General features: G+C 43.0%; 1 protein-coding gene across 1 annotated transcript in view; it reads left to right on the top strand.

Moving 5' to 3' along the window:
• The window catches only part of GALNT15 (polypeptide N-acetylgalactosaminyltransferase 15), a 49797-nt gene that overhangs the window by 9587 nt on the left and 18410 nt on the right, over positions 1-21800 (top strand). The window contains exons 3-5 of the mRNA XM_063450696.1: positions 57-261; positions 1234-1401; positions 11554-11671. Coding sequence (XP_063306766.1) covers positions 57-261; positions 1234-1401; positions 11554-11671 — 491 coding nt within the window. The remainder of the gene's footprint in view (positions 1-56; positions 262-1233; positions 1402-11553; positions 11672-21800) is intronic.

Here is a 21800-nt window from a genome sequence, read left to right as displayed (position 1 = left end):
GATAGCATAATTTAGCACACTGAGGTGATAATTATATTTATTGTTTATGGCTTTAGGACAACTGAAGTCTGCCCTGAGTGAATATATTTCTAGACTTGGTGGATTGAAGTTGATAAGAAGTAATAAGAGACTGGGGGCTTATGGAGCCCGTAAACTGGGAGCAGCAAGAGCGACAGGGGAGGTCTTGGTCTTCATGGAGTCCCACTGTGAGTGTCACAAAGGCTGGCTTGAACCCTTGCTGAACCAAATACTGGATAACAGGTGAGACCATCTTCTAGTTATCAAACAGTATCTACAATATACACCAGTACATTAAGATCATCTCAACATCCGTTTCTTCATCTCCTATAAACATTCATGCATGTCTTTCCAAGTACTGGTAGATGAAGGGCAAAATGATTTTGGGAACATGGTCAATCCATACCCATGGTGGGAGTCGCCTTTTTGGGCCATATGCTTGGTGCTCGGACTTCTGCCTGATGGTTTTCAAAATTCTAGGTTATTCAGTAAAGTGAGAATACACAGTGAATTTCTATTTTAAAGCCATAATAGCTAATCTGAAAAAAAATCTCTAAGTCAACTATGCATCCAGTTCAGCTACTTTGGCCTTAAAGGAACACTATAGTCACAAAAACAACTAAAATGCATCCAAACATTCAGTATCTCCTCCCTCTGCATGCAGACACTGAACTTTCCTCATAGAGATTCATTGATTCAATTCATCTCTATGAGAAGATGCTGATTGGCCAGGGCTGTGTTTGAATCATGCTTGCTCTGCCCCTGATCTGCCTCTTTGTCAGTCGCAGCCAATCCCATGGGGAAGCACTCTGATTGGATCAGGCTACCACTTCTGATGATGTCAACAGACAGCTTGTTTTTATGAGGCAAACAGCATGCAGATCTACAGCTTCAGGCTTGAATACAGTAAGATTTTGCTATATTTATGGAGGCAGGGGGCTAGATAGGTGGTTTTAACACTACAGTGTCAGGAATACATGTTTGTGTTCCTGACCTTATAGTGATCCTTTAAATATTCTGCTTAACCAAGGAGTTTGCTTTTTGGCTTCGCACACATTAGAGTTCTGCACTTATAAAAACCCAATCGAAACCTGAAATAGGCATTAGCATTCTCCTTCTTATCTATAACATAGCTCAAGTCAAGCCAAGTCTAATATAAAATATGTATAAACATAATATGAACATTTATTGCAATTATTATTTTTTTAACTCTAGAAATCGAATAGTCTCTCCAGTTCTAGACACTATTAATTGGAAGACATATGAGTATTATTACTCTGCTGACCTGCGACAAGGTGTATTTGATTGGAATCTTGATTTTCACTGGGTAACATTACCAGAGCATGAAGAGAAGGTACGCCAATCTCCCATCATTCCGTTCAGGTAATCTTTAAATACTCACATAAAAAATAAAGTTGTTGTGGCACTCACTTGCTTGACATTGAGCCTTACACTTTTATTCCCCTAACAAAACAAATTAAAAGATTTGTGTCTGTCAGAGTGCCAAAACAAGTTTATTTTGCGCACAGTTTTCGAATACAGCTTACTGGGGCATGGAAAATACATGGGGCAAGCGATTTAATAGTAGATATGAAGAATGCAGGTTTTTGAATGTGTTTTGCCTTTGAAAATGGTGCTTTAAATTGCCGCTACTTCCAGGAAAAAGAAATGATGTCAGATGTCAAATTATTGTTAGTTTAAAATATGAGAATTCTCAAATCACAGGTCAATTACAAGTATACATAAATACCGTATGTAAGGCGAACCGCAACCTATGCGTACAACTGTTCTCAGTATTATTGAGGTGAAAAATGTATGCCACTTGGATTCCCTATTAAACAAAAGCTTAGAATGATTGACATATATTGTACACTGAGTGTAGGAAACATGAGGGACACCTGGTCTTTTCACAAAAATAAATGGACAAGGTTAATCCAGGTGACAGCTCTGCTCCCTTATTAATGTAACCTGTCAAGTCCACTTCAGTCAAATCAGATGAACGGGAGTAGATAGGTTAAATAGGGATTCTTAACACTTGATGCAACTAAGACATGGGCTGGGTGTGTAAGTGGGAAAGGAAAAGCGCTTTGTGCTTTTAAATGTGCTACTTATGTTTTCATGCAATGTATGGTAAAATAGTCCTTCTCACAGAATTCATTCAGTGGTTAGGCAAAAATACGTAATTATGTTAAGCAACAGACATGGTTCTGTTAAATAACTGACAATTTGCAAAAGATTGGGAGTCATCTCATAATATGTTGCTACAAAATGTTAATGTTGCTTCTAAGAATGTTCCATTCAATTGAAAAAAAAACCACACAAACTCTTAGTTGCAATGGACTACAGAACAAAACACTCCTAAATACTAAAAACAAAATAAATGTGTGATCTGATGAATCCTTAAAGGGACACTTTTGTCACCAAAACAACTTTGGCTTGATTAATCATTTTGGTGTATATATCATGCATTTAAAGTTTCACTGCTTAATTATCTGCCATTTAGGAGTTAAATCAATTTGTTTCTCTTTATGCAGCCCAATCCACACCTCTCGGGGCTGTGACTGACAGCCTGCATGAAAACAAAATAGTTTCATTTTCAGTTAGATGTAACTTACTTTAATTTTTGTTTAATCTCCTGCTCTGTAAATTGAACTTTAATTACATACTGGAGGCTCCTGCAGGGTCTGCCATGCTATCAACAGAGGAGGAGATAAGACATTTTAAAATAAACAGAATTTAGCAATAAATTAAATTTAAACATTAGAGGACTCTTTACAGGAAGTGATTACATAGAAACATAGAATGTGATGGCAGATAAGAACCATTCGGCCCATCTAGTCTGCCCAATTTTCGAAATACTTTCATTAATCTCTGGCCTTATCTGATAGGTAGGATAGCCTTATGCCTATCCCACGTATGCTTAAACTCCTTTACTGTGTTAACCTCTACCACTTCAGCTGGAAGGCTATTCCATGCATCCACTACCCTCTCGGTAAAGTAATACTTCCTGGTATTATTTTTAAACCTTTGTCCCTCTAATTTAAGACTATGTCCTCTTGTTGTGGTAGTTTTTCTTCTTTTAAATACAGTCTCCTCCTTTACTGTGTTGATTCCCTTTATGTATTTAAATGTTTCTATCATATCCCCCCTGTCTCGTCTTTCCTCCAAGCTATACATGTTAAGATCCTTTAACCTTTCCTGGTAAGTTTTATCCTGCAATCCATGAACCAGTTTAGTAGCCCTTCTCTGAACTCTCTCTAAGGTATCAATATCCTTCTGTAGATACGGTCTCCAGTACTGCGTACAATACTCCAAGTGAGGTCTGACCAGCAGGGCCGCCACCAGAAATTTTGGGGCCCCTAACTCAGCTCAGGGTCTGGGCCCCCTGGGGCCCGCCTCCAATCCCGCCCACAGGGTCCGCCTCCAAATCCCGCCCACAGGAATACACACAGACACAAAAACACACACTGATACAAAAGGACACACACACACACACACAAATACATACTAACAGACACACATACTGAAACAGAAATACACGCATATAGGCATACATACTGACACACACATACTGAGACATACACACATATACAGACACACAGGCATACATAGTGACAGATAGACACATACTAACATACATACAGACACACATGCATGAGGACTTACACATTCATACACCGACATTACATACATACACACAGACATACATTCATTCATACTGGCATACATACATACACACAGACATACTGACATACACACAGACATTCTGACATACTCACAGACATACTGACATACACACAGACATTCTGACATACATACAGACATACTGACATACACACATAAATTCTGACATACACACAGACATACATACAGACATTCTGACATACACACAGACATTCTGACATACACACAGACATTCTGACATACACACAGACATACTGACAGACACACAGACATTCTAACATACACACAGACATACTGACATACACACAGACATTCTAACATACACACATACATACTGACATACACACAGACATACACACACACACAGACCTTCTAACATACACACAGACATTCTGACATACACATAGACATTCTGACATACACAGAGACATACTGACATACACACAGACATTCTGACATACACACAGACATTCTAACATACACACAGACATACTGACATACACACAGACATTCTAACATACACACAGACATACTGACATACACACACAGACATACTGACATACACACAGACATTCTGACATACACACAGACATTCTGACATACACACAGACATTCTAACATACACACAGACATACTGACATACACACAGACATTCTGACATACACACAGACATTCTGACATACACACAGACATACTGACATACACACAGACATACTGACATACACACAGACATACTGACATACACACAGACATACTGACAGACATACTGACATACACACAGACATACTGACATACACACAGACATACTGACATACACACAGACATACACACAGACATTCTCACATACACACAGACATTCTAACATACACACAGACATACTGACATAGACACAGACATACTGACATAGACACAGACATTCTAACATAGAAACAGACATACTGACATACACACAGACATACTGACATACACACAGACATACAGACATACACACAGACATACAGACATACACACAGACATACACACAGACATTCTAACATACACACAGATATACTGACATAGACACAGACATACCGACATAGACACAGACATTCTAACATAGACATAGACATACTGACATAGACACAGACATACTGACATAAACACAGACATACTGACATAGACACAGACATACTGACATACACACAGACATTCTGACATACACACAGACATTCTGACATACACACAGACATACTGACATACACACAGACATACACACAGACATACTGACAAACACACAGACATACACACAGACATACTGACATACACACAGACATACACACAGACATACTGACATACACACAGACATACTGACATACACACAGACATACTGACATACACACAGACATACTGACATACATACAGACATACTGACATACACACAGACATACATACACAAATACAGCAAATTTTTCTTACCTTTTTCTGCAGGTGGAAGGCTGTGGCTGATGGGAGTCGGCGTGGCTCCAGCGGCGGTTTTCTTTCCTCCCTCCCGCGCGGCACTGAGGGGAGGGAGCTGGGAGGAAGCGACGGCCACTTCCTCCCAGCAGTACTTTGCGGCTGGGATTTTTTTAAAGGGGCCCGGTCGCGCTATTGCACGGCCGCAGCGCTGACCGGGCCCCTGAAGATACAGGGCCCATCGGGTGACCCTAAGTGAGTGGGCCACCCGATGGGCCCCATCAGCATGCGCTACACGTGGGGCCCGGGCGGCCGGGCCCCCCAGGGCCGCCGGGCCCATGACAACCGTTATGGTTGTCACCCCTGATGGCGGCCCTGCTGACCAGTGTTCTGTACAATGGCATGAGCACTTCCCTCTTTCTACTGCTAATACCTTTCCCTATACAACCAAGCATTCTGCTAGCATTTCCTGCTGCTCTATTACATTCTCTGCCTGAGTGAAACAGAATTGGTGGAGATGCTCTGATAGAGCACAAGAATGTGCCCCGCCAAGACAGTTGCTGTACCACACAGCTTAGAAATTGTACATCCATAAAAGGATGTATCAGTTTGATACATTCTCTGCCTACCTTTAGGTTAGGACTCTAACGAATTGATTAGGAAGGCTGTGTAAGTCACATACAGGGAGGTGTGCCAAGGGCTGCATAAACAAAGTGATTTAACTCATAAATGTCTTTCACAGAAATGTATCAAACTGATGCATCCTTTTATGGATGTACAATTTCTAAGCTGTGTGGTACATCAACTGTCTTGGCGGGGCACATTCTTGTGCTCTATCAGAGCATCTCCACCAATTCTGTTTCACTCAGAATATTTTGCTCCAAGCAGAATATCTCCCAGGTGCAGCAAACCCGGCAGCAGACTGGTTCTCCAGACATTGGAGGCATGCTATCAACCGGAGATTGGACAGGTCGGTGTTCTGCGAAATCTGCAGACTGCTGGGGCTGTTTCATATGGATCTGTTTGCGTCCAGAACCAACCATCAAACCCTACATTTCTTCAGTTGGCTTCCGCACCCAGATTATCTGGCAGTGGGTGCCTTTGTATGGATCTGACCCCAGCTTGGTGTTTATCCGTTCCAGGCTTTTGGCCCGAGTAATCCACAATCTGCAAGTACACCAGGCATCCATCACACTGATAACCCCCTTTATGTAGGGTCAGCTTTGGTTTCTTGACCTCCTGGAGATGTCATACAGCGACCCTCTTCTGTTCAGCAGATGAGTTTTCCATAGTGCCATGGACTCTTTTAGGGATTCGTGGAATGTCAGAAACCTATCGGGGATAGTGAAGTCTCTTTTCTAGGACTCCTGGGCACCAGAAGATGCTATCTTTCATCTTGGAACTGCTGGTGTGGCTAGTGTATGGAAAAGGGTAGTGATCCCTTTAAGTCTCCTTTGTCATTCACCCTAAATTTTCTCCTGTGGCTTTTTTCCAACGCGAGATTATATCAGTCTATTAATGTGGTTTGTTTGACCATCTCAGTGGGTCACATTCTGATATAAGGTGTACCTGTCAGAAAAGATCCTCTTGTTTGTCGTCCTATGTGTGGTATTCGGCTCTCTCAACTGCTGGGTCTATAGTATTCAACACTTTGGGATCTTTCCATAGTTTTGCGGTTTTTACATGATTGGCTGAGAATGATCAATTATCTCTCAAACAACTCTCTGACAAACATACTATTTCACTTTGTTTGTTCTTGTCTCAGATGTGCACACTTTTGATCTTGCTGCTCTTTCTCTGGGCAGTGTTACTTTTATTGTTACTCGACGTACTAAGTCAAACTGACCATTTTTTTCGAGAATACTTGAATCTTCGCAGTTAAACTTCAGCTACCATTCCTCTCAGCAGTTCGCAATCCGGACAACTGCTGGCTTCTTATGTCAAACCACATAAGCAGGTCACAGTTATATATAATGTTAGCATGTTAAATTAAGCTAATAGTACTCTAAATCCATGTCACATAAGCATTTTCTGATGTCATTCTTATAAATGAATATGATAAAAGAATTAAAATAATGATTGCATTTTATGCTACACACTTTTTGTGAAAGCAGTGTTGCTTTGTGGTCATTTTGTCTCAGTATAACTGTAACCTCACCCTGGTTCTGTAATATATTTATTACAGTGTAACTATGACATCACTGTGGCTCTGTAATATCTTTATTACAGGGTATCTGTTGATATAACCCTGGGTTTTCAATATGTTTATTATGGTGTAACTATGACATCAGCCTGATTCTGTAACATGTTTTTTGCAGATTCTCCATAGATCACCATGGGTTTGTAATATACTTATTACAGTCTAACTGACATTACCTTGGATCTGTGATATGCATATTACATTGTTACTGTAAATCACCTTATACTCTGTCATATGTTTAATACAGTGTGACTTTGACAAACCCTTGATTCTGTGATATGTTAATTATAGTGTAACTGTAAATCACCCTGATTCTGTAATATACTTATTGCAGTGTAACTTGGCTCTGCAATATGTTTATTATAGTGTAACTGTGTGGCATCATCCTGGTTCTGTGATGTGTTTTTTTCAGTGTAACTGTAATATCACCTATATTCTACAATACATTTTTTCAGTGCAATTGTGAAATTACCCTTGTGCTGCAAAATGTTTATTACAGTGTAACTGTGACAAGATATTGGTAATGCGACTGCCTTAGAACTGCGAAGCTCGGGTTTGGCTCTGATCAGTCAGACAACCCTTGTAAGTGTCCCCTGGCAAAACACCTAACTATATATTTGCCTACCTCAATCTTCATGGATTGTAAACTTGTTTGAGCAGGGCCTTGTTCAATAGACATGTGCAATTCATTTCGGTACGAATTTAAATTTGGACGACTTTTGGCAATTCGGATGCTTCCGAATGTCCGAATTGCTGAATTTCTGAAATGACGAATTTCAGAAGTGCCGAACCAAATTGCTGAAGTCCCGAAGTGCCGAACCGAACCGAATTGCCGAAATACTGAATTTCGGAAGTGCCGAAGTGCTTTTGATTTCTGAAAACAGGAGAGGGAGGGAAAATTAAGGGAATGATGACAAGAACCTAACCCTAAGCTAACCCCAACCCCAACCCCTAATCCTAGTAGGGTTAGGGGTAGGGTTAGGGTTGGGGTTAGTTTAGGGGTAGGGTTAAGGTTAGGGTTAGGGTTAAGGTTAAGTGTAGGAGTAGGGTTAGAGTTAGGGTTAGGGGTAGGAAATTGCAGAAGTCCAGAATTCCTGAACTGCCGAATTGCCAAAGTCCCGAATTTCGGAACTGCCGAACCAAATCGAATTGCCCATGCACATCCCTATTGTTCAATATCCCCTTTCATAAATTGTGAAACACTGCAGAATATGTTGGTGCCATATAAGTGATGATAATAATCACTCTGCATTATGTTAGTGGCAGTGTAATTTTGATATCCAGGGGCATTTCTTGATTCCAAAGACACCAGGGTCTTGAGTCAAAAACAGACCTTGATAACTGTAAATTGTGGTATGTATGAGTGTATCACACAGCTCCACAGAAATTAAACTAGTAGCAGAATGTATGAGCAGAGGCACAACTACCGCACCAGCGGGTCTGCAGAGTGAAGGGGCCCATCAGATGGCCCCTGCACTAAGGACCACCTGATGGACATTCGTAATATTACAGCACTGGGAGGAAGTAAGAGCTGGTCACTTCCTCCCAGCTAACACACACCAAGCCACACAGGAGGGAAAGCAGGTGGTAGAGAGGAGGGGGGTGGACAGGGAGAACAAGTCCATAACGCTCAACAGCCTCAGCCACCAGAAGCAACTCTCCTGCAACTTAAAGATAGGAAACTGGAGGGTGGCAAAATGTTGATTAGCATATATGTCTGTATGAGTGTCTTTGTGTGTTTTTATGCGTCTGTATCTGTATGTATATCAGTATTTGTATTTATGTGTATGTGTCAGTGTGTGTATCGGTATGTCTGTGTATCTGTATGTGTGTCAGTGTTTGTATCTATGTCAGCATGTGTGTAAGTATATGTATCATTGTGTTTGCATTTGTGTGTCTGTGCATCTGCATGTGTGTCAGTGTTTGTATTTGTGTGTCTGTATAGCTGTATGTGTGTCATTGTTTGTATATGTGTGTCTGTGCAGTTGTATGTATGTCAATGTTTGTATCTGTATCTGCATGTGTGTCAGTGTGGATACCATTGTGTCTGCATATTTGTCATTGTTTGTATATGTGTGTCTGTGCATCTGCATGTGTGTCAGTGTTTGCATTTGTGTATCTGTAGGTGTGTCATTGTTTGTATCTGCGTGTCTGCATGTTTGCCAATGTTTGTATCTGTGTGTCTAAAAGCAGAAGTGAACTTGGTGGTTGGAGTAACCCTTTAAGAAATATGAACTGCAACACAACTTTCCACAGCTACTAATGTCTAACTGGGGAGGAAGAGCATAATACTTTCAGTGATAAATTCTTAGTACATTATTTTTAAATCTTTTTTCTGTCTGTCTCTTTTGTCCCCGGTCTGTATTTTTTACCCCAAGCCCATTTCTGTCTCTTTTGCCCCTTCCATAGCCCCTGTCTGTTTCTTTTGCCCCTTTACCAGCCCCTCTCTGTCTCTTTGTTCCGCCAGTCCCTCTTTATATCACTTTCTCCCCACAGCCTCTTTAGTGTCCCTCTTTCTCCCCTTCACAGCCAACCTGTCTTCCTTGTCTGTCTATTCTGCCCCTCCCACCCCCTCCCCCCCCCCCCCCCCAGCCCTTGTCTGTTTCTCTAAGCACACATACACAAAAACTTTATATGTGTGTTTATATAGAACTATTTTTATCATATGTAAATGGTCAAGTTTTTTCCCTTTGGTTTGGAAGAGGATATTGGGGGTGCTTGAGAATTATGTATCTATAGACACTTATGATATAGAATCAGCCCTGCACTTGGGTGTCTAGCCCCTAAAGCCCATCCCTAGTTAATCTAATCATCCCAGTTCTGCAATAATTTAGTCATCAAGCTATTCCAGGAAATTTGGTCTGTTGTAGAGAGCTTTAACGCCCTTGAGTTCATACAAACATGACATCCTCATTTTAAGGCTACATGTGTTATCATTAATTCATCCTTGTATACTTCTAATTCTGATTTCATAGCTCCCAGTATTAGGATTCTAGAAGTTATAATGCTTACTTGAGTGATAATATTTAAAAAGATTTTAGACCCTTCATTTTACTCAAAATAACCCTGATTAATGCACATAACGGGACACTATAGACACCCAGACCACTTCAGCTTATTGAAGTGGTTTGGGTACAATGCCCCTATTGCCCTTAGTGCTGCAATGTTAAACATTGCAGTTCCAGAGAAACTGCAATGTTTTTTTTTTTTGTTTTTTTTTTTTAATTCTTTATTTTTGTAGTGCGTAAGCGTATAACAGTTGCTTGTGAGGTACCCCAAAGGCAAACCTCTAGCACAGTACGAACAGTTGAATATAGAGGTACAAGGTAGAACAGGCACATTTTTATATATAAGGATAGAAACAGTATAGCTTTACTTTCTGTAGGCTTTTGCTTAACATAACATAGAGTGATCTCGCTTAATTTCCTAGACAGGTGATTATTTTGCTGTGTCATGAGCTATTCAAGCTGCGAATTACCACATGTTTTAGAGCAAGTCAGTGTAAGTCAGTAGTTTAGTTATTGCTAGTGACCACAGCAAGGGATATGGTTACAGAATATGTAATGACATGACTGGTATGGGTCAGTAGCGTGTTGAGTCGAACAGAAACTGCAATGTTTACATTGTAGCACTAAGTCTGCCTCCAGTGACTGTCTCCCAGACAGCCACTGGAGGTGCTTCCTGTACCTTTGGTCCGTTATCTGACTGTGGACTTCCTCACGCTCTTCGTGAGGACATCCAGCGTCAGATTTTTCCCCATAGGAAAGCATTGATTCAATGCTTATTAAGGGGAGGTCTAATGCGTGCACGGCAAATCTTCCACGCATGCGCATTAGTGCCCGCTCGTTGCAGGATGGAGGAGGAGGCAGAGCTCCGACCCAGCACCAAGAGACATCGGTGCTGGCATAAGGTAATTAAATAGAGGGTTTGTAACCCTTTATTCACCGTGGTGGAGGGCACGAGGGAGAGGGGAGGCAGAGGGAACTACAGTGCGAGAGGTACAGCTTTGTCTTTAATACAATACCTTCAATATTTTTAAAATTGCATAAAAATGTGAGGCAAGAACTTGAGTGTAGCTAGAAAAAACAAATTAGGATATTATTATTAATCACTACTATTCTGCATTTAGCGGATTGCATTCAAGCTTTTTTTTCATGTATTCTACAATTAATATATACACTATCTTTAACAAGAGATATTGCTTTATTTCCATATAGAAGTCCAGTAATATCAGGGCACGTTGTGGCAATTGATCGTCATTACTTTCAAAATATTGGAGGATTTGATACAGGCATCAACTTCTGGGGGGTTGAAAACTTGGAGCTGTCTATTCGGGTAAGATATAATTACTATCACAAATATTTTCATTACATTACAATTCATAACAGCAACTACGTGGAGAAAGTAAAGATAACTCAATTATTGAAACTAAATATTGAACAAGTACTGCCTCGCACAAATCCCTTATATTCTGTTGGTCTACAAGCAGACTGAGGGGCTCAAACCGCAACGTTGGCATTAGAATTTGGGGGTTTGGGTGACACTGGACGTCCCCATGCATGAGAATTAACCCCCACAGCACTGAGGAGAAACAAAAAAACCTAGATCTCCCTGCAGCAGGAGACTTAAAGCGGCACTGTCATGCCGAACTTACCTTTCCCCAATCACTTCCTCTTCTCTCCCTCTCTCAGGATCCGTTCATCATTTCTTCTTGTCTGCTCTAGTTTTCTTTAAAACATAAGACAAAGTAGGGACTATTATGTATTTTTCCTACGCTTGACCAGCTTTGACCTAGGGGAGAAGCAAAGTCCGCTTCATTTCCTGTGGTCAAAGCAATTTTCCCATAATACTCACCTTCCTCCTGCTGCTTAATTCGGCGTTTGAATGCCGGCGAAACTAACTAATTTCGTCCTAACAGAATGAAAACAGTTTGCCCATTTGTGTAAGGATGAAATTCAGGAGTTTTTGTTCGGATCGGAATTTCATTTGAATTTGTCTTTCAGCCAAATTTACTAATACTAAGTAAAGATTACTTAGTATTAGTAGTTAAGGGAAATTAAAATCTCCCTTCTGCCTCTAGTCGCTATACCACGAGTAGGGGCATGTCTACTAAACAGTGAGCAGCCCGTGGCTGCACACTGTTGTAAAAAAAGACCCCCCAACATTCTAATAAAATGCTCCTTAGTGGTGCATCTTTAAAAAATAATCCACGGGGGCACCCCCACTCGTGCTCCTAGTGTCCCCCCTCGGCCCCCACCCATGAGCAGCAATTGTGGCCCCTAACATACAATGTGGGGTGAACCTACTGCCTCCACCCTGACCCAAACCATGAGCATTGGGTGGACTTCCTAGCATGGGCGTCCGCAGGAATTTTTCCAGGGGGGGGCATAATTGTAATGACATCTATGCTTGGCCCCTTTTTGACAGTGTCATGAAGGGGAGGAGCATAGTCATTATCACATAAAGCCAGGGTGAATAGCGTTTTCACAACTATGGTGTCAGGAATACATGTTTGTATTCCTGACACTATAGTGTTCCTTTAAGCAAATTAAAGGAACATTCTGGTCACCATAACTACTTCATCTAAATGAAAATGCTATGATGCCAGGAAGCCCCTGGGTGCTCTTCCTTTAAGGGGTTAAACCGCTCTCAAATGGTTTAACCCCAAAGGCTTCCTCCAGCTCCCTCAGTGGTATTCGGCATCTGAAACGGAGTGTCAGGAAGTGCAGATTGACTTCAGGCATGGGTGCCGCTGATTGGCTAGAGTTGACAGTTGATGCTCTAAGCCAATCGCCAGTTCCCGTTTCATAACTTTTTTATGAATGGGGAGCTACTGATTGGCTTAGAGTGCCAGCTGACCGCTCTAGCCAATCAGCAACACCCCTACCCAGCGGCACTCTTTGCTTCCTGACACTCAGTAAATAAAAGTGAACACATTAACAATTATATTTTTTTTTACCTGGGGAGATGAGAAGGTCCAGAGTTTCCCTGCCAGTCCCAGGTACCAAAGCCTTATGATGTGGTGTCCAGAATAAAGTGGAGGGTTCACTTCATTTGTCCTTCCTGCTCTAATCTCCTTTTCTTCTCCTTCATTTGACAGTCTTCTTTTTCTTCTGACACTGTCTTCTATATTTGGCTCCTTCTGCTCCTTTACCTTTCTACTCCTTTCTGCTTATTTTGCACCCTTCTGCTCCTTTCTCATTCTGATTCCTTTCTGCTTCTTGCAGACCCTTTCTGCTCCTTCTCCTACTTTAGCTATGTGCTCCTTCTGATTCGTTCTGCTCCTTTACCTTTGTGCTCCTTCTGTCCCTTCCCGCTCCTTGCAGACCCTTCCTGCCCCTTGCTGCCCCTGCTCCTTGCATACCCTTCCTGCTCCTTGCAGACCCTTCCTGCCCCTTGCTGCCTCTGCTCCTTGCAGACCCTTCATGCTCCATGCTGCCCCTGCTCCTTGCTGACTCTTCATTTAGGCCCCTCCCACCCCCCATGACCCCCCCCCATGCCTCACTTGCCTAATCTATAGGCTGCCCCCCCCCCACGCCTCACTTGCCTAATCTACAGGCTGCCCCCCCCCCCATGCCTCACTGGCCTAATCTATAGGCTGCCCCCCTTTGCCTCATTCCCCCCCCATGCCTCACTCCCCTAATATATGGGCTGCCCCCCCATGCCTCACTCCCCTAATATATAGGCTGCCCCCCATGCTTTACTCCCCTAATATATAGGCTGTCCCCGCCCATGCCTCACTCCCCTAATATATAGGCTGCCCCCCCCCCATGCCATACTCCCCTAATATATAGGCTGCCCCCCATGCCTCACTCCCCTAATATATAGGCTGCAGGGCCGGACTGGCCCACCGGGATACCGGGAAATTTCCCGGTGGGCCGCGGCACCTGGGGGCTGCAGAGCTCTTACTCCCTATAGAGAGGGAGCCCTGCAGCCCTTTTTAAGAATATCGCGGCCGCCGGCCGCATGTCAGTGCCGCCGGGTGGCCGGTCCGGCGGCACACTCTGAGGTGATTACTCACCTTGCGGCCGGCGGCCCCATCTCCTGTGCTGACAGCTATGCTGCTGTCAGTATCAGTGAGTGTGCCGGGCGGCCGCCTAAGCGATCCAGCAGCACACTCACTGATACTGACAGCATCATAGCTGTCAGCACAGGAGGACTGAGGGAGGGGGCGGAGCTAACTACCAAGCTCCCTCGCGGTTCCCATAATTCCCAGCATCTACACATCATAGAGTAGTGATTACTCTATGATGTGGCTGTGCTGGGAATTATGGGAACTGCGAGGGAGCTTGGTAGTTAGCTCCGCCCCCTCCCTCAGTCCTCCTGTGACAAGGGGCAGACAGCAGGGACACAAACAGAGAAGTAAAAACTCAGGGAAAGGGGGACACAGAGAGGGGTAATGGAGAGACAGGGGAAGGGGGACAAAGAGAGGGGTAATGGAGACAAAGAGAGGGGTAATGGAGAGACAGGGGAAGGGGGACAAAGAGAGGGGTAATGGAGACAAAGAGAGGGGTAATGGAGAGACAGGGGAAGGGGGACAAAGAGAGGGGTAATGGAGAGACAGGGGAAGGGGGACAAAGAGAGGGGTAATGGAGAGACAGGGGAAGGGGGACAAAGAGAGGGGTAATGGAGAGACAGGGGAAGGGGGACAAAGAGAGGGGTAATGGAGAGACAGGGGAAGGGGGACAAAGAGAGGGGTAATGGAGAGACAGGGGAAGGGGGACAAAGAGAGGGGTAATGGAGAGACACAGGGGAATGGGGGACAAAGAGAGGGGTAATAGAGAGACACAGGATATGGGGGGGGGAAGAGAGGGGTAATAGAGAGACACATGAGATGGGGGGACACAGAGACAGAGGAGTAATAGAGAGACACCAGGGAAGGGGGTAAAAAGAGACAGAGGGGTAATAGAGAGACACAGGGGATGGAGGGACAAAGAGACAGAGGGGTAATAGAGACAGGGGAAGGGGCAAAGAGACAGAGGGGTAAGAGAGAGAGACACGGGTGGAGATGAGGAAGAGAGACACAAGGAGGAGAGGGGGAAGACAGACACATGGAGGAGAGGGGAGAAAGAGACACAGAAGGTTTTTATTGGGGGAACAAAGACATACAGAAGGGAAGGGGAACAAAGTAACACAAGATTTGTGGGAGGAAACACTGGGCTGGGGGAAAAAGGGACACAGAGTGGTTGGGAGAAGAGAAAAAGGCACACAGAGTCTGGAGTTAGAAAGAGACACACAGATGAGATTTGGAAAGGGAGAAAGAGACAAAGGGGCTGGGGGAAAGAGACATACAGAGGCTGGAGAAGGGTAAAAAGAAACACACAGGGACTGGGATGAAGTAAAAGAAACACAAGGGTCGCTGTAAGAGACAAAAAGGAGACAATTGGAGACGATACACTAAACGAGGTAAACGTAATAGACGTAATTGATGTGATCCTGACAGTAATACACACACACATATATATATATATATTTATATATGCATGTATATTGATGTGTGTATTAGCAACATATATAATTATGCCTATAATATATTAATATACATTTATATATGCATAATACACACATAAATGTCATTAATATATACATATTTGTAATGAGCACGTATTGGCCCAGTCTTGTTGCTAGTTGCATACTCATGCACAATAACATATTCAAAGTGAAGAGCATACCCATAGGACTTCAAAATGAGCAAGATAACTTAAAGGGACACTCCAGGCACCCAGACCACTTCTGCTCATTGGAGTGGTCTGGGTGCCAACTCCCACTACTCTTAACCCTGCAAGTGTAATTATTGCAGTTTTTCATAAACTGCAATAATTACCATGCAGGATTAACTCCACCTCTAGTGGCTGTCTACTGTGCTAGAGCGTCGCTGGACGTCCTCACGCTGTGTGAGGACCTCCAGCGTCGCTCAAAACCCCATAGGAAAGCATTGAAATGATTTTTCAATGCTTTCCTATGGGGAGACGTAATCCGTAAAGCCCTATATGCGTTCTTTCGCTGGAGTAATAGTTTTCAATTTTAGGTTATTTTTTCACCCTCTATATCAGCACACTATGCTGGCGCGACGCATTATTGGGCTGGTCTAGAATTTTTTTCCAGGGCTGCTTTTAGTTCCCAGTCCGGCCCTGATAGGCTGCCCTCCCATGCCTTACTCCCCTAATATATAGGCTACCCCCATGCCTTACGCCCCTAATATATAGGCTGCCCCCCATGCCTTACTCCCCTAATATATAGGCTGCCCCTACCATGCCTTACTCCCCTAATATATAGGCTGCCCCCCATGCCTCACTCCCCTAATATATAGGCTGCCCCCCATGCCTTGCTCCCCTAATATATAGGCTGCCCCCATGCCTTACTCCCCTAATATATAGGCTACCCCCATGCCTTACGCCCCTAATATATAGTCTGCCCCCCCATGCCTTACTCCCCTAATATATAGGCTGCCCCACCATGCCTTACTCCCCTAATATATAGGCTGCCCTCCCATGCCTTACTCCCCTAATATATAGCCCCCCCCCATGCCTTACTCCCCTAACATATAGGCTGCCCCCCCATTCCTCACTCCCCTAATATATAGGCTGCCCCCCCCCCATGCCATACTCCCCTAATGTATAGGCTGCCCCCATGCCTTACTCCCCCTAACATATAGGCTGCCCCCCCCCATTCCTCACTCCCCTAATATATAGGCTGCCCCCCCCATGCCATACTCCCCTAATGTATAGGCTGCCCCCATGCCTTACTCCCCTAATCTATAGGCTATTTTAACCCCCCCCATCCCATCCCTCACTTACCTGATCTGTAGGCTGTCTCTGGCTGCATGTGTTGCTCCCCTGCGGTTACACTCAGCAGAGAGAAGCAGAGATAGATGCACCTTCCTGTCCCTGACTCTCTCCATACACGCCACCTACTGTCTGGCGCCGGTATTGCAGTCATTTTAAATCTCACACGAAAATTAGCAGAACAAGCTGAAAAATCCAGGGGGGGGGGGGAAATAGGGGGGGAAGGACCTATTGTCCCCCCTGGGCCCCCACCCATGAGCAGTTAGGTTAGTTAGGTATTAGGTCCCCCCTATTGTCACTAGGACCCCCACCCGCTGCTCCTGGGTGAGGGCTGGGGGGAGGCAGTAGGTCCCCCCTCATTGTATCTGAGGGCCCCCATCCGACGCTCATGGGTGGGAGCCAGGGGGGACAATAGGTTCTCCCCCCTCCTATTTTCACAAGAGCTCCCACCCGCCGCTCCTTGGTGGGGACCGGGGGGACAGACAATAGGTCCCCCCCTATTTTTTACTTGGGCCCAATCCCGACGCTCATGGTTGGAGGCCGGGGGGAGGCAGTGTGTCGTCCCCCATTGTATGAGAGGGCCCCCACCCGCCGCTCCTGGGTTGAGGCCGATGGGGGAAACTAGGTCCCCCGTTTAGTGGCCCCCACTCGCGGTGCACAAGTGGGGGGGCCCCTGTGAATTAGTTTTAAAAGTGCCCCACTAAGGGGCACTTTATTAGAATGGTGGGGGTCTTTTTTTACAACAGTGTGCAGTCACTGTTTAGTTGACATGCTCCTACTCACACTATAGCGAGTCGGGGCAGAAGGGAGATTTTAATGTCCCTTAATTACTAATACTAAGTAATCTTTACTTAGTATTAGTAAATTTGGCTGAAAGACCAATTTAGGTCTTTCAGCCTTTTAGTAGATAACTCCCCAATAACGTGGGAATTAGGGAGCTATCTACTCGCGGCACAAATAGGATTGGAGTTTCATTAATTCGAATGAAATTCCCATCCAAACAAAAACTCCCAAATTGCGTCCTAACACGAATGGACAAACTGTTCTCATTCTGTTAGAACGAAATTTCGAACGCCGAATGAAGCAGCAGGAGCGCAAGTAGGGGCATGCAGGAGGATTTAACCCTTCTTTTATTAATAAGGGGGTCATAGTGACCCCCGTAGGTTTTAATGCGGGGGGGAGGGGGAATTGGAATGAATTCATTGCTCATTTAATACCAGTAGGAGTCGCCACTACTTTTATGCTCCCCTCTAGACACTTCCACCCAAATACAAATAGAAGGGTAGCAGTTATAAGGTTAGAAAAGTAGGTTACAACTGCCTCAATGATAAGCATTGATGCTCAAGTCTTTTCAAAACACTACACAAAGTGCCGAAATAAAGTCACAGAAAGAGGCAAGTGAAGACTCAAAAGGCTGTTCACTGGGGTTCCTAATCTGATTAAATTGCTACCTCATCTCTAAGTATTTTCCAGCCGGCCTGTGTTTCATAGTGAAAGAATAATGGAAAGTTTAAAATAAGATGGCAATAAGATGGTAGCTAAGATGAACATCGGTCAAGTAGAATTGCTCAACACGCATTAATACCTCTCCCTATACAACCAAGCATTCTGCTAGCATTTCCTGCTGCTCTATTACATTGTCTGCCTACCTTTAAGTCATCAGAAATAATCACCCCTAAATCCCTTTCCTCAGATGTTGAGGTTAGGAGTCTATCAAATATTCTGTACTCTGCCCTTGGGTTTTTACGTCCAAGATGCATTATCTTGCACTTATCCACATTAAATGTCAGTTGCCACAACTCTGACCATTTTTCTAGTTTACCTTAATCATTAGCCATTTGGCTTATCCCTCCTGGAACATCATCCCTGTTACATATCTTAGTATCATCTGCAAAAAGACACACCTTACCATCAAGACCTTCAGCAATATCACTAATAAAAATATTAAAGAGAATGGGTCCAAGTACAGTTCCCTGAGGTACCCCACTGGTGACAAGCCCAAGCTTCGAATATACTCCATTGACTACAACCCTCTGTTGCCTGTCACTCAGCCACTGCCTTACCCATTCAACAATATTGGAATCCAAACTCAAAGATTGTAGTTTATTGATAAGCCTTCTATGTGCAACAGTGTCAAAAGCCTTACTGAAATCTAGGTAAGCAATGTCTACTGCACCACCCTGATCTATAATTTTAGTTACCCAATCAAAAAAATCAATAATATTAGTTTGGCATGATCTCCCTGAAGTAAACCCATGTTGTCTCTGATCTTGAAATCCATGTGTTTTTAGATGATCAACAATCCTATCCTTTAACATGGTTTCCATCACTTTCCCCACTACTGAAGTAAGGCTTACTGGCCTATAGTTGCCCGACTCCTCCCTATTACCTTTCTTGTGAATGGGCACAACATTCGCTAACTTCCAATCTTCTGGGACTACTCCTGTTAACAATGATTGGTTAAATAAATCTGTTAATGGTTTTGCTAGTACACCACTAAGCTCTTTTAATAGCTTTGGGTGTATTCCATCAGGTCCCATTGACTTATTTGTCTTTACTTTTGACAGTTGAAATAGAACCTCTTCCTCTGTAAACTCACGTGTAATAAATGACTCATTTATCCTTTTTCTTAACTGAGGTCCCTTTCCTTCATTTTCATCTGTAAATACCGAACAAAAATATTCATTGAGGCAGTCAGCTAGACCTTTATCCTCATCTACATACCTTCCTTCTTTTGTTTTTAATCTAACTAATCCTTGTTTTACTTTTCTTTTCTCGTTTATGTATCTAAAAAAAAGTTTTGTCCCCCTTTTTTACTGACTGTGCTATTTTCTCTTCTGTGTGTGATTTGGAAGCTCTTACAACTTGCTTTGCCTCTTTCTGCCTAATCTTATAGGTCATTCTGTCTTCCTCACTCTGTTTTTTTTTATAATTACTAAATGCTAACTTTTAGTTTTTTACTATTTTGGCCACATCTGCGGAGTACCACAGTGGTTTCTTGAATTTTTTGCTTTTACTGACAAGCCTAATGCAATTTTCTGTTGCCTTCAGTAGTGCAACATTTAAATAATCCCATTTCTTTTAGACTCCATTTAAATTGCTCCAGTCTGATAATGACTCCTTTACACATATTCTAATTTTAGAAAAGAATTATGAAAAGTTATGAAACAAATAATGTTTTTAGAAGTTATAAAACAAGGAGTGAATTATGGCTTGAAAGCTAAACCTTTGCAAAATTTGGCATTCCGAGATTACAATTTTAATAGTAGTCACAGAATCCAAAACCACTACATAAATGTATATATTTGTAGAAAGTACATCTCCTATTTAAAAAGAGCATTTTGACACTTTACATCTAACCATTTTATCACCAACTTTGGCCAGATATGCTAGTTATATTTATTTGTGTGCGTTTTTCACACCTTATGTCTTATTTTCATGGGGAAACTCACAGACCACCTGTGTACTATTACTGTCAAGACCCCATATTTGTATTTTGGCTACTGTTCTTGATTACAGTGGTACCCTACATGTATACCTTAGCCCCTAATCAAACCCCAAATTCTACCCCTAATCATACAGATAATCCAATGCCTAACCCAGCCCCCAATCCATAACACCAGGCCATTCATATTGGGCAATTTAACAATCCGTACTGACATCAGCAGAGGGATTTCCCAGATAATACAGTACAGAGCGCTTTGAGAGGGCTCTGTACTGTGTAATTGCTATATTTTGTCCCTGATGATTACACCGTGATTGGTACTGGGCAGCTGACAACGCGCCTATCACTGTCAGCAAGGGGGCATGCAGGGATACCTTACTGGAGTCTTTTCAGACTAAATAACAAATGTACACGAAATAGACTGTGCTAAAGACACACCCGCAAAATAGCCAGAGAAAATAGTAAAAAATAAAACTGTTGATAACTCTTTTAAATCCTTATGGGAAAAACGTTTGGCAAGGAAGATCCTGTCATAAGAATACTGAGAAAAAGTAGTTGGCTTTAAACAAAAAAATATACGCCATAGAAGTAAACTCCATGAAGATAATAGAAAACATTAATTGTCACTCACAAAAGATGTACAAACATAGAAAGAATCATCACAGGGGGACAACACAAAGATACATATTTTATACATAGAACTGGATACACCACAGAGATACACATACAACAAAGATACAACATGGAGCTTGGCACAATAAGGAGATACCATTCACATAGCCAATGCCATTGTGATGGATTGCGCACAGCTGCAATACAGAGATACCTACACAGTACAATATAATGCTCTATCTAACTCTAGCTCTCTAGCCCTCTCTCCTTTAGCTTCCTAGTAGATGTGAAACATCAGCTACTCCTGAATCACTATTAGCGCCCATAGCACAGTGAACACAGGGTTAATGCAGCAAATGACAATGTGATCAATCGTCAGTGGTAATAAAGAGCCAAGAAGTGCCTGCTTAATTGAAGTAGTCTGGGTGCTGTGACCCTTTTGCACTTAGTGCTGTAATGTAAAACATTGCGGTTCCAGAGAATGTTTACATTGCAGCTCTAAGTCTGCCCTCTGTGGCTGTCTAACAGACAGCCACTAGATGGCTTCTGGAATCCAAACATACTTTTGGTCCTTTATCTGATGCTGGACGTCCTCACGGACCTCCAGCATCAGATTTTCCCC

The sequence above is a fragment of the Pelobates fuscus genome, chromosome 4 (genome assembly GCF_036172605.1).
Source record: "Pelobates fuscus isolate aPelFus1 chromosome 4, aPelFus1.pri, whole genome shotgun sequence".
In the NCBI taxonomy this organism is placed as follows: domain Eukaryota; kingdom Metazoa; phylum Chordata; class Amphibia; order Anura; family Pelobatidae; genus Pelobates; species Pelobates fuscus.
Note: the sequence above shows the minus strand (reverse complement) of the source record. Positions and strands in the feature narration are given on the sequence as shown.